Below are 14,008 nucleotides of genomic sequence, written 5' to 3'. Positions count from 1 at the left end.
AAATACTTTTTTGTCCCACTGTATATCTGTCTTAACAAGCCATTGAACACATTTAACTTCCAAAGTGACTGGTGAATGTGTATATTCTTCTGTACCCAGCTGTTATATATGGAACTGACATTTTGTTTTAATGGTTTAATGGTCTTACGTTGATGAAAGTTTCATGTTCTTGACTTTCTCTACAGCGTGTTCATCTGCTAGGCCAACATGGCAACCCAGAGCCAGGAGAGTTCTGTAATGGGCAATAACACAATCACAAAGAAAAGTGTGAATGGGATGTGCAGATGCTTGTTATGAATTTCAACAATAACTGATGCTCCTGCAACGTCCAAAGAAAACTTACTAATATATATGATGAAATTTCAAATTTCACTGCACTGATACATTACTTGAGAGTTTCCAGAGACATCTGTAGATTGTAGCTTCGTTCCTGTTCAGGAAGCTTGGAGAACTCCACCAGACATGGGTGCTGCCGCTTATTATCATCCCGCACCTCAAGCACACATGCAAAGAAAAAAGAAAAGTTTAGGGCAGCCAGGACACTAATAGTAACCAAGCTGTAGCTAAATACATAACATATCTGATGTCATGTATTTTTATAGCGAAAATATTCATCGGTTCATTCTGACAATATTCAAATAAAGAAAAGGATCAACAGTATTTCATTGAAGGCTCTGGAGCAACAAGAGCTGAACCAACAGACTGAAGAACAGTGTCTTCCTGGACGCTAAAAGTGACCGGCTAAAAAGCTTAGTGACCGGCAGCCTCTGTTACCTACAGTCACAGTTAACCTTTGCATTGTCCATGGTACACAACTTTATACACTTAGAAACTGACCTGCAATTTCTAAATCTTGTGATATATCTTCTATATCTTAATAATTCCACACTTGCTCTGGCCTCTTTATCCTTCAAGTTAGAGAGTCAGTATCTTTCTGCGCAGTATCTTTGCTATTCCTAGGACTGCACTATTCTGCTGCAGTCTCTCGTGTTCTAGTGTTTGTTCTCTCTGTTGGATGTCATTCCTGGGATCTGCTGGAGACACTTGCTCAGTTTGGGGTCACTGCACCAAGTGCTCCCATTAGCATGGGGGCCACTGGTAGGATTTCTCTATATCAGCCATTTCTTCTGTCTGCTGATGGTACATGCCGTGCAGGGGCCTGTTCTTTCACGAACGTGTTGCTTCAAAGGATAGCTGCAGATTTCTGTCAGGATCTGCAGATTATACAGTACATATAAAATGTTCACGTTTCTCCAACGTTGTCTTCCCAACAGTTTCACTGGATGGCCAGGAAGCGTTCGCGATGTCTTCTCTGGCGCTGATAATTGGCGTCTGTCTTGTGTCAGTGACGTAAAAGACGGATTTAATGCGACGTGACCATCAAGCAGCAGTCGCTTTCTGAAACATCAGATATGTATCGGATTCAGCACCACATACGAAAGTGACCCAGATCGGATTGGAAAATATTGGATTTGTGCCGTTCACACTGTCACACCATGATTGGATAGATGGGTCGCATAGGGTCAGAAAAGTCGGATTTGAAGTGCTTTCGCCTGCAGTGTGAACGTAGTCTTAGTGTTGCAGTCTCACGGTGCTGAACTTGGGGTGAAACCCTCCAAGCATGGTAAGCAGCATCCTTCTCTTGATGTCAGTGGCTTCTATTGCTTCCTTTGGCCAACTTATATTCCAGCAGGGTAACTGATCAACTGTAGGGCATAGCTATTGATTGCCCGGATCTTGTTCTTCCTATTCAGCTCTCCTCAGGACTTGCCTTATCTTCTGCAGATATTTGGTGGTTCCAGCTTTCCTAGTGGCCTTTTGATTGTTCCCATTTGCATGTGGGATTCCAAGGTACTTGTACCTTTCCTCGATGTCTGCAGTTCTGTTCTCCACATCCCCATCGAATTTCTGATGAAGATGCTCAGGGTCCTGTTGATCTTGTACAGTTTTGGGCATTCCAGAATCCAGGTGTGAAGCACTAAGTCGTAGGCTTTCTGGTAGTGCACAGGTTAGTCTGGTCTTATAACCATAACCGGTGCTCTATCTGTCAGTAGCTGGTGGGGGGAGGGGATGATGACATCTCCCCCATGACCTGATGTCCTGGCTCTCCCTTGCTGTAGCATTTGTGTTGCACTCATCAATCTCTAGCTGTGATAGCAGTTGCTTCTTCTGTATGTTGGAACACTGAGCTACTGCTACAGGTGCTGAAGAATCTATCAGCCCCAAATCCTCTTTATGTAACCTGTTTAGCTGGGATTACATGCATAGCAGCAGTCCACCAGGTATTATGTACAGGTATTCGTTTTCATTTAATAATACTCACTGCACCATAGATCCAGCCTAATTCGATCTTGTTCATCACCCAGAGTTCATGGATGTTTTCTGCTAGTTTTTCTCTGATCCTTTCCAGGTGAGGTGGCAAAATAATCTGAACAAAAAACAAACAGCGTTTCAGTTACTGGTTATGGTTAAGGGAAAAAAAACTTTATTGAATGACTTCAAAAATAATTAAAAAGTGAACTTAAATCAAGTGTGTTATTGAGAAAAATGGAGCAAGACATTTCTGACCTGGCTGGTGTCTACAGGTATAGGGGTGAATGCTGCCTGGCTCAAAGTGACAGTCGGTCCCAGCAGGTCTCTGGTGGCAGTCTGATCCTGACTAGCCTCCAGTTTCAGTTTCTCCCTGGGCAACACTGCTTCATAGCAAGGGGCATAACCAGGAGGAGGGAGGAACTTAAACTCCCCATGACGCCCACCGAGGAGGAATCGCACCCTGCAGGTGAAACAGGAAAGTTTGTGAAAACCAGAAAACAGCCCAGTGGCAGCGCTCCTGGGACCGACATTTATGTGATAGATCTGGGACAAAAATTGCCTTAGGCATTCAAATTTGGGATGTCAGTGATGATGATGATGATGATGATATAAAAAGAAAGGTACCAAAAACATGTGAGTTAGTCAGCCTGCTACAGTTGTGCTATTTGTCTTCATATTGCTGACCAATTAATATACTGTTACATTTTCGGACAGTGACAGAGTTTTTGGTACTCTTGCCTCCGTACACACCATTGTGAGTTTTAAGTCAAGCGATCAAGATCCAATGAACCCTTTCACTAATACTGGTCACTATTGGACAGCTATTCAAAGGCTGTTTTCTTGTATTTGTGTCAGTGTGGATGGTATACTTGCACATAAACCACTACATTGGACACTGATGTGTCACTCCATACCTGCCACTCACTGGCCGTTTAATGTTACTGTAGATCAGGGGTCGGCAACCCTGGGCACACGTGATTTTTTTTTTTTTTAGTAACTATAAACAATGAAAGGTGGTGGATTGGCCAGGTGCTGGCAGATGTGTAAAAATAACTCAGTTGTTTGGTGGTGGCTATGGCGGAGCTTCCACAGAGGCCAGCAGGTGGAGGAGGGAAAGGGGAGGCAGGAGGAGGAGAGACCCGAGGCGGCCGCCGGTCCGAGTGTCAGGTGAACTGAACTTCAGGTAAGAAGTTCTGACCTGCAGTCTATCTGGGTCAGATATAAACCAAGTTTAGGTGGAGTTTATTTTCGTTGTGCTGACTTTTTACAGTCAGTTACAATAACTCGTACTGCGTGCTAGCCAGCTTGACGGAGTTTCTATACAGCTGGGTGGTGCTATGATGTTACTGATAGTGAACTTTATTTTATTCATAGGGTTAGTTAGTAGAGTTGCAAACCGTCCCGTAAAAACTGAATTGTCTCGTATTCAGAAAAAATATTACGCGTTTCGTATTGAGGTGAAAAGGAGCACAGTTTGTCCCGGACTTCAGCTAGGATGGAAAAAGACACAAAGCTGGAGTTATTCTGTGTCTTTATGCTGTCAGCTGCCTCTTCTCCTCTCATTCTCTCCCCTCCCTCTCCTGTTTCTACTTCAATCATGAAACTGATCAATGATCAGCTGATCGGCTTTTCTGTCACAAGTCCCATCTCTCTTGTTTGTTTATCGCTCACTCTGATGCAAAATTTATAGAAATGTACAGAAATTATACATATACTATTACCAACAAGACAGTGTACATCACTGTCACAACAGCGTCTGTTTTCATACAAAGGCTTTATGGCTTTAATACCTGGTGGGTTGGTCTCGTCAAAATGCCCGGGCCCATTTTGTGTCCCAGTCCAGCCTTGGGCACGACACGCAGTGAAATAATCTGATAAGGTGCATTAAAAAATAAATGGCCAGCGGTGCACATCGCAAATTAGCTCGCATACACACATTAGTTGTGCTGCTTCTTAATGACAGTATCTTAGCTAACAACCCAACTACCAGATTCGACTTGTAATTGGCTAAAAATAACTTTGCCTACTGGTAAGAGGGACGTTGCTAGCTGGCAGTTTTTTCAAGCGATGTTGAAATTTCCACATTCCAACATTTCAAAAGCTTCAGGCAGCACAGCATCAGCACCACGGAAATACATTCAAAGACTGAATTTACAATGAGTTTTCGGGACTTTCAGGTGTATGGACCAATGTTTTCTTTTCTGATCAAACCAGAAAGCTTTAATGAGTAGTTGGATTTGTCTCGCATTAACTGGCTCGACACAGAGGACATCAAAATGCAGCTGATTGAACTGAAAAGCTTGACTCTGTGTAACTGTCTTCAGAACATTGCAGAGGCCTTATTGACAGTATTTGGCTCTACATATCTGTGTGAGCAGATTTTCTCTCACATGAAGATTGTCCTCAGGTAGCCTCTGAATGCTGGACACTCGGAGACCTGTGTCTCTGAGTGGGAGACCAGAGATCACATTAACATGTGTGTCTCTATATTAACAAACATGCCATATTGGCCCAGTTTATTATTTCGCATCATTGTTATGAGGAGACCATAAATAGCATTTGCATTTTCTGTTGTATTTGCTGTTATGAGTTCTTGTTATGGATAAAAAGTCTTTTTTTGTTTCAAAATAGCTGATAACTATTCGCTGATAGCTGCCAACATCTGCAAACAAATATAATTCTAGAAAGTGGTTCTATATAGTGTGTAACTGTTAATATGGAGCGTTATTAAATTTATTGCTAATGCAGTCATATGGCACACTGACTTCTGAGGAAATTTTAGATGGCACTCATCATCAGAAAGGTTGCCGACCCCTGCTATAGATGTATGACGTGTTTCATTGTAATGATTGTCATTTAACCCCTGCCATGCATGAATTATGACAACCTCAATCAGGATTTTTTCTTAAGTATTTTTTATTCATCTTTTAATGCCTAAAGATGAATTAAAATACTTAAGAAAAAATCCTGATTGAGGTTGTCATAATTCATGCATGGCAGGGTTAAAGTGCTGACATTGAGCCTTTCAGGGGTTTAACAAAAATAGGTTCATTGCATTGACTGACGAGGAATTTTATGCATAGCTCCCATTTTCGTGGGCGCAGAAGTATTTGGGCAAATTAACATCATTTGTTTTTAATACTTATATTAACATTCATTTGCTTTACTAGGTTGAGATAAAGTGACTGACTTGGCCAGTAAAGAATATTCTATATGTGACGAGACATTAGTTTGTAGGTTTGAACCCCTATATATTGAAAATTCCAGCTAAAAGCTAAATACCAAATCTACAGGGTGGGCCATTTCTATGGATACAGCGTAATAACATGGGAATGGTTGGTGATGTTAAAGTCCTGTTTGTGGCACATTTGTATATGTGAGGGGGCAAACTCCTCAAGATGGGTGGTGACCATGGTGGCCATTTAGAAGTCGGCCATCTTGGATACAACTTTTGTTTTTTCAATAGGAAGAGGGCCATGTGACACATCAAACTTATTGGTAATGTCACAAGAAAAACAATGGTGTGCTTGGTTTCAGCGTAACTTTATAAATCCCAGTGATATCACATAATTGTTGTCCTAATATAACAACAACCCCACTGATAACTTTTGTAAGACACTCATCAGGCAGTTACTGTAATAGTCTCAGAAGTATGCTACGCTGTTTTTAGGACAACAATCACTCTACAAAATCAGGATGTGCATGTAAGTTGTGCTTATAGTCATTATACAGTTGCAAATCCATTTTAAAAGACAAAAATAAAGCAAGCTTCATGGAGAACAAAGACAATAACTCTGTTATCATGCTGTGTTGATGAGCTTCAGTGAAACACTGACTTGACCCCAGCAGAGAAGCTCGCCACTGGGAAGAAAAGGCCATCAGAGTTGAAGTTCTCAAACATGCCCTGAACTGGCTGGCCATTGATTCTGAAGGAGATACTGGGCACACTGAGGTCCAGGCAGCAGCTCACCACATCTTCTGATCGAAGGAGATGCTGATTGGGTGAGCTAACAGTCCGCGCAATGCAGCCTGCACAGGATACACAGAAGTGCAGCGAGAAACAGTTTAGTTTGATTCCAGTCTGAACTGTTTAAGTACAAAACGACATCAGAGTTTATACCAGGACATTTTTCCATTATGGTTTTTGCTTTTACTTTACAGAGTATTTCCTACGTTATTGTGATCCATGGATGTGATCCATCCATCCATGTTTTCTTTTTTTCTTTTTGGCCTTTTTCAGCAGAAAAAACATCTTGCAGGCACTTTGCATAACTGTCCAACAGTTAAAAAAAAACATAGTTTCATACAAAGATCTTTTCCTTTTTTAAAATCTATTTCTGTGCATTTTAAAATAAATAAATAAAAGGATCCATAACTCGAAAGTGTCCTAAAAATGGCGAACGTGGTTCAGGGGGTTGGGACCTTCCGGCTTGTAACCGGAAGGTTGTCGGTTCAATCCCCAGCTCTGTCTGTATTGGTCGTTGTGTCCTTGGGCAAGACACTTCACCTACTGCCTACTGGTGTTGGCCAGAGGGGCCGATGGCGCGATATGGCAGCCTGGCTTCTGTCAGTCTGCTCCAGGGCAGCTGTGGCTACAATGTAGCTGCCTCCACCAGTGTGTGAATGTGAGAGTGAATGAATAGTGGCATTGTAAAGCGCTTTGAGGCTCTTGAAAAGTGCTATATAAATCCATTATTATTATTAAAATGTACACCGTATTGGTGCTTTCTGATATGATGTTAAATTAATAGCTGAATTAACAGCTGTAAGCTGCTCAGTTCTTGAGGCAGCACAGCACTCTCACACCTAAAGATTGTGACCACTATAGTCCACATTCAGTAGTCTCACATTTCAATGGGAAAACATACTGGCAACTGCCAGTGCCACCCTTCAGTCTCCTGTTAGACACACCTATGGTATTAATTTCAAAATCTTGCTTATTCTCGAGATATCACATTCACAAGATTTTCAGAAAACATTAGTTGAGATCAGTGAGATTCTAGGAGGTCCTGCCATCCTCCAATTTGAAAATCCTAGGTGACTTCCATCACGAGTTATTGTATTCACAGTATTTTGACCTTTAGGTTGAGGTTACTGAGTAGATACAACTATGGTATTAATTTAAAGCTCCTACATTACATTACCTCCTACTACCTTCTAGGGCTGAGGGGTAAAAATGATTCTGCACAGACTTTCATTATCAGTGAGTTAGTAATCAAAATCACTCCATCTTTGTACACACACTGGACACACACAGCTCACCTGACCAAAGATGGAGTCCATCAAAGCCATAGGAATAGAGGTCATCACCCACCCCGTTGCCTCCCCACCCCTCTCCTCCACTGGGGTACGGTGCATAGCCATTGGTGTTGCCCCAACCCACCCTGAGGTGAGTGGCCTCTGCTGTGACAAATGGCAAAACCTGATCCACAATCAGCTCGTAGTACCACTTCCTGTACTGGGCAGAGCCCTCACTGACGCCCAAAAAGATGTTTGGTCGCATGCTGTTGGAGTGAATGAATGTCAGTGAGTAGGTAAATCCATTACTGACATGGGATTCCACAATCCGACCATTGCAAATGTTTGTATTTGTTTACCTGCTTATGTGGTTGATCAGGCGGGTCTGCAGTAATAAATCTCTTCCTGGCAGCAGGTTGTCACAGATCAGGTGCTGGTTAGAGCGCACTGCCACGCCGTGACACACACACAGTGAACACAGCACGTCTAGAACCTAAACGGTATTTATAAACAAGACGGATAAGATGTTATTGTCTCTACGATATAAAGAGGCACAAGTAAACAGGTAGTGACATCTATACTGAACTGCTGAAAAGGTCAGTGGTGGCTGGAGACACCACAGAGGGCTCAGAGCGTCCGTTCAGTCTGTATTTCTGACTGAAACCTACTACAATGAACACATGAGTATCAGGACTGTACCATGGAGCAGTGGGAAAAGGTGGCCTGGTTTTCTTTGACATCTGGTGACAACCCAGTGCATTTAGCTGTTACTCAAAGAAATGATGGGAAACACTGCAAGCTGGCACAGGCAGTGTGATGACACAAGAAACTTTTGGTCCTTAATGGTAACAGTATTCCCTGATGGCAATAACTTTTCCCATCAGGATAATGCTCCTTGATACTAAATGATTTCAACACAACAAAAGGTCCAGGGTGTGGATCTTCGGTGCGATACACTGCAACAAGTTAGATCCATGGAGGCCTTACAACAAAGTACTGAGTGAAAGGATCTGCTGCTAACATATTGAGTGTGTTAGCAGGATGTATGTTAAATAAGAGCTTTTAATGAGCATAAGATGGACCTAAAAAAATATTAGATTGCTTGTTTTAAACACCATGTATAGATGTTCAGACTTTAATGTGATTGGTACTACATCCATGCTTCAGCATGAAAAAAGGGTGAAATAACAAGGCAGAGTCATAAAACCTATCTCGCCAGACGTAATAAGGAGAAGTCGTCCTGCAACAGAGGGTCTGACCTCACAGAGTCCTGTTTTCAACATCATGGAGTCAAATAAAGAAACAACACATACCGACAGAATCTAAATCAACAGAATAACCAAGGCAAGCTATCCAAAGAACAGCCTTTCTACCTATAAAAAATGATGCAAGTGTACCAGGGATAACTAGGCTTTAAAATATACTATCATCATCACCAGTTTGTGTTTGTGGGTAAGTAAGTGCCCGTACCTTGTGGTTCCGACCATGTTTGTCCAACAGAGATATGATAGACTTGATATGTTCCTCTTTGATTATGTTAAGTGCTTCAGGACTCTCCACCAGTACACAGTGAAGCACCTCCAATATACCTGTAATTGAAAAATAAGGTGCAGTGTGACGATAACTTGATTCAAAACCACAGTTCACAAAAAGCTAAGAGTCGGTTTTACTGTCAAAGTTTGGAGAACCGATAATGGCTGTACAGGTCCCAAAGCTAAGAGCAGAGGCAACTAGCTTACTCATCACTCAGCTCTACATCTTACTGTCGTTAGATATGTAAAATAATGATGTAAATTTTATCTGTCAAAGTGGAAATACTTCTAAACATACAGGACACCACTAAAAGATTGAATTACAAATGCAACTAGAGCAAATAGAGAAAATAAATAAAATGTTTAAAGTGCTTTTTAAATATTTCTTTTTTAAGTTATTTAAATATTGTTCGATTAATTTGCAACTGATTTCTGTACATTTTTATCGATGTATTGCCAGATCATAACAACAGAGTAGTTAATGCCTTTTTGTATTTTGTAATCGTCGATTCTGGTGTATTTCTCTCCGTCTTCACTTTCTTCCCTTTTGAATGTATGATTTGTTAAACCTGCTGGTTCATGTTGGACATCATCATCCTGTTTATAGTCTTTTCTCTTGCCTGCCCTTTGACTGTTTCCAGGTTCCTTCTACCTGTGGTTTGTTACAAGTCATCACAAAGCAGGTTACACTGTAAGGTAAAGACAGTGTCACAGGTAGACTCTAAATCATCAGAATGTGAGTACTAGGTAGACTACCCCATATGCTGGTCGTTGCCGTGGTTTCTCTGCTGTGTTTTTGTTGTTTTTCTTCAGCAGATTTTCACTGTTTTTGCTCTCTCTCCATCTGCTTCTCTATTTTTCTTTCCCTCTCCTTCTGTGAACTTTGTGCTCAACTTCTCTTTCTTTCCTCTTTTTCTTTTCCATCCCCCAGTTTTGTCCATTGTAATTGTAATAACTCAAAAATCCTAATAAAGTTCTAATAAAATATGACTACCAGGTAGACCATTATGGCAAGCGGTTCACTTGGGAAAGTAAATCTGTTGGGCATTTTGGTCTTCTCACGACAGTTCTGATTGGACAAGAACAAAAAAAACCCTGTAGTCACGCCTTACTTTTTGATAGGTCCATCCACTTGACGACTTACTTTCTCTGTTTAATTCAACCTCCTTAGAGATCCTTGATTTCATTGCTCAACTCACAACCAGGAGTCAAAAACATAAAACTAAGCCTTGGTTCAATAATGCCACCAGAGGACTCAGACACGTGTGTAGAAAAACTGACCGAACATGTGTCTTTTGATAACTTTGAATCTTTGTTAAATTATCAGAAGACTGTAAGAGCAGCAAAAAGAAGTGTTTCTCTAAGATCGTGGCTAACAACTGTCACAGACTCGTACTGTACTTACTGTGATTAACTCTGTTCTTAATTCTCCTACTGCTGCTCCTCTTATAGCATTGCAGGCAAGTCTTCAGCAATAGGATCACAGACTTCAGGTCTCATATTGTCCCTCCTGTTGCTGACTCATCTGTTTGAAAAGCCACTTTTATTCTCTGGCTTTTAAATCAGAATGAGTTCTGTACTCATTTCATTCTTACTTTCTTAAATTATGACATCTTTTCCTCTGTTGTTATCTCATTTGATTATTTTAGACGTACAGCACTTTGGTGAACAGCCGTTGTTTTAAATGTGCTAAATAAATAAATTCGACTCTGTCCTGTTCGTTTCCTATTATTTATTTATCTGTAAACGACACCAACATTTAACTGTAGTCGGTGTAATTCATCAGCATGTTTTTCCACCGTTCACTTGTGGGTTTACCTCAACCAACTCAGCAACACAGCAACAAACTCTGCTGACTCTTGTGTTCTTTGTTTATTAAATTCTGGATCCTTTTTATGTTTAAAGCAGCTTTATTGTGTTTTGGTGAGCAAAGCCTGAATCCAACTTTTCCACAGTGCACTGCGCTCATATAAACCTTCAGTTCATCCATGATCCGACTAAGAGAAAACCCCTCATTGCTCAGAATTTCAGTTGGTTCCCACTATCATCCCACTATCATATTGCTGATTCAGTAATATAAACTTGGAAGCTTAAGGCACAGTCATGTTTCTAACAGCTGAAAAGGTGGCTTCTTGTTAAATTAGCTGAAACCTTTTACGAGGTGATTAAATTGACTTGTCATCTGATGTCAACTGCTTTTTCTACGTAACATCCATTTGTATGTAACCAAGGCATTTCTGAGAATGTGTACTTTGACTTCAGCACCTCTTTTACATAACCATAAAATATATTATACCATGTAAAAGACAAGCTAACCTACCAGAGCAAGCCTCCAGTCGCTCCAGTCTGCTAATGAGCCAGTCCAGTGAACCAGAGAACTGGGCACAGTTCTTCCTGTTCCCTCTGATGAGTGCAGCTAGAAAGATGAAAATAAGTTGAGAGAAGTGACATGATATCAAGAGGTGTAACAACAGTAACATAGAAAACTCTTACTGAGCCCACATGTCACCTGTCTCTGTCCTCTGATCCCTTTCTGAATGAATCTCTGAGCATTTGTCATCTCTTAAAATAACCTGATTGTCTTCAGGTCTAATATGTAGTTTTAGGTGAGTGGAATTACAATTTGAGTTATTGCATCTTTTCTGTGCTTCTGTCTGTGCGCTTGTTTACCCAGTAGCTGGTAGAGGGAGTTGAGAATGGCGCTCCAGGCCTCTCCAGCCTCCTTTCCAACTGCCTCCGCAAAATGAGCTGCACTACTGTAGACATGAAGCCGATCAATGCACTCCAAGACCAGGCTGATCATCCCCTAGAAATATGAAAACTGTTGTTTTTACTTTATTCACCTGAAATGAGCTCTACAAAACAGAGTGTAGTCACAGAAAAGTTAGGAAATAAAAGCAAATTGAATGCCGTTAAATCATTCTATGGATTTGGATATAGATAATGTGACCAAGCTAATATCTGAGTTGAAAAACACAGACGTGCCAAAAAAACTGCATTTCCTCTAATGGCCACTGGAAGCTCGAAGTGTGTCAATTTCTCTCCAAGTAAACAGGAGCAAAACGCATGTTTACAAGTTAGTAGAGAAATGGTTTGGGCCACTGTGAATATTTTCAGCCACTATGGACACAATGTGAAAGCAAACATGATATAATTGGCAGTTCTTTGAGCAACAGTTTCACAGACATGGATTGTGTCATTAAAAGAAAACAATTCGTGTATACAGTAAAGTAATTGATTCATCTTTTCTTTTTCTTCTTAAAATAACATTTTAGACATTAAATATTCCAACATGTTCCATCATTAGAAATAAACCACTACAAAATTCACTGGGGGTGGATGTACTGTATGTATGTACTGAGGCAGAATATATAAATATATTAGACTAAATCTTTAAAATTGGAAGAAAAAACTGTTAAAAATGATCTGAAGTTAGTTTGTAAACACACATATGTCCAAGTGCACCCTACCTCTTCCTGAAAGAGGTTCTGACGGTTCTTCAGAGCTCGCAGTCGGTTCTGTTTGTCTTCATGTTCTAGGTGATCTCCAGGCGGTTGGAAATAACCTATTAGATCCTGGAGGCTCAGGCTAACTGAGTCTATTGGCAGATCCAAAGTAAAGCTCCTTCCTTTCTTTCTTAGTATGTCCAGACCCCTGGGAAATACAGAATGGAGGATGTCAGTCATGCTATAAACTAGAGAAGCGGAAAATGTCACCTTGTGTTACGCAAGTTTAGCATGTTCTGCTGCAAGAGTGTGAATGTAGATGCAAATGAGAAAGAAACTAAAATGTGCCGATCCCTCTCCTCAGCCTAATCACTGATTTGATGTTTCTCTTGTGTTGAAGTCATAAACACAGAAAGACAGAAAGATTGTCTGAAGGATTCCTTCATTTTTTGCATCCTTGTCTTCTAGATGACCCCAGAAATTAACCTGCAATTTTAAAGATTATCTCAATTCCCAAAATGAAAAGAGAGGAAGACTTGGAAGAAGAGTCGTTCACAAGGATCCAGAAGTCAGACCTTTATTGATTTGGATGAAAATGGAATGAAGCATGTTAATACAGGTGGGTTTTTCTCAGTGTGACGATATGTCTGTGGATTACAGCTGACAAACAATAAAGAAAAAATGTTTAAATATGGTTTTGGCCATCGTGACATCAACTAGTTGGCAAAGTCCCGTTGTGGAGCTTTACACTGAGCATATTCACCGTGTTAGCTTTTTGAAACAGACATCAAAGCATGACCAAGTGACATGTCTGACTGAAACCTCACACACGAGAGACTGAGGGGTTGGAAAAGAAATCTCTCAGCTGTCTAATCAGATTAGTAATCCTATGGGGTTGCAGAGTCTGTGTTAAGGCTGTTTCGGGGTTAGTTGACCGTGACAAGCTTGTCAGTGTGAGCTGATCATTCGTTAACACGTCCTTTGTGCTGTGTTTTTCTTTGATGTAGTACAGCTCAAACTCATTTTCTGGAATTATTGTTTAACCCTCTCAGGCTCAAATTAAACTTTTTGTTGCTAATGCACAACCAAGTCCTGCAGTCGTACTTCTGAGTAAAAAAAAACAAAAAAAACAAAAAAAATATGTATGTGGGGTAATCGGGTTGTTAGTTTTTAACTGTTGCAAATCGGCAACGCCTGCCTTGAGAGGGTTAAGATGTAGGGCATCAATTGAAATGTCTTATAAGTAGACCTGATATTGTAAAAATACACATTCAGCATATAATAGCCCCATAAAGTATAAAACAAATTGCATTAAATGACAACACTGTTACAGAGGGGTGGAGAGGGGTTTGGAGACTCTGTAGAATCCAGCTCGGCTTGTTGTTTTCACGTACAAAAAGAAGAAGAGCAACAGATCGTCCAAGTCTCACAGAAACCTGATCTCAACAACATGACTGACAGTAATCCACAGGTGAACAT

General features: G+C 40.7%; 1 protein-coding gene across 6 annotated transcripts in view; it reads right to left on the bottom strand.

Annotated features, from left to right (window-relative positions):
* Nucleotides 1-14,008, bottom strand: part of LOC146567902 (ryanodine receptor 2-like) — a 327,426-nt gene that overhangs the window by 203,177 nt on the left and 110,241 nt on the right. For all 6 annotated transcript variants that reach the window (XM_085283596.1, XM_085283600.1, XM_085283597.1 and 3 more), the window contains exons 13-23: nt 12,554-12,737; nt 11,754-11,889; nt 11,404-11,499; nt 9,022-9,140; nt 7,911-8,044; nt 7,576-7,817; nt 6,150-6,342; nt 2,569-2,773; nt 2,324-2,428; nt 390-493; nt 149-232 (exon numbers count right to left, since the gene is read on the bottom strand). In XM_085283596.1, the coding sequence (XP_085139722.1) occupies nt 149-232; nt 390-493; nt 2,324-2,428; nt 2,569-2,773; nt 6,150-6,342; nt 7,576-7,817; nt 7,911-8,044; nt 9,022-9,140; nt 11,404-11,499; nt 11,754-11,889; nt 12,554-12,737 (1,602 nt within the window). The remainder of the gene's footprint in view (nt 1-148; nt 233-389; nt 494-2,323; nt 2,429-2,568; nt 2,774-6,149; nt 6,343-7,575; nt 7,818-7,910; nt 8,045-9,021; nt 9,141-11,403; nt 11,500-11,753; nt 11,890-12,553; nt 12,738-14,008) is intronic.

The sequence above is a fragment of the Mchenga conophoros genome, linkage group LG8 (genome assembly GCF_057382185.1).
Source record: "Mchenga conophoros isolate Kocher_MC1m ecotype Shallow Benthic linkage group LG8, M_conophoros_male_GT1.1, whole genome shotgun sequence".
Classification (NCBI taxonomy): Eukaryota; Metazoa; Chordata; class Actinopteri; order Cichliformes; family Cichlidae; genus Mchenga; species Mchenga conophoros.
This window is presented reverse-complemented; position numbering and strand designations above follow the sequence as displayed.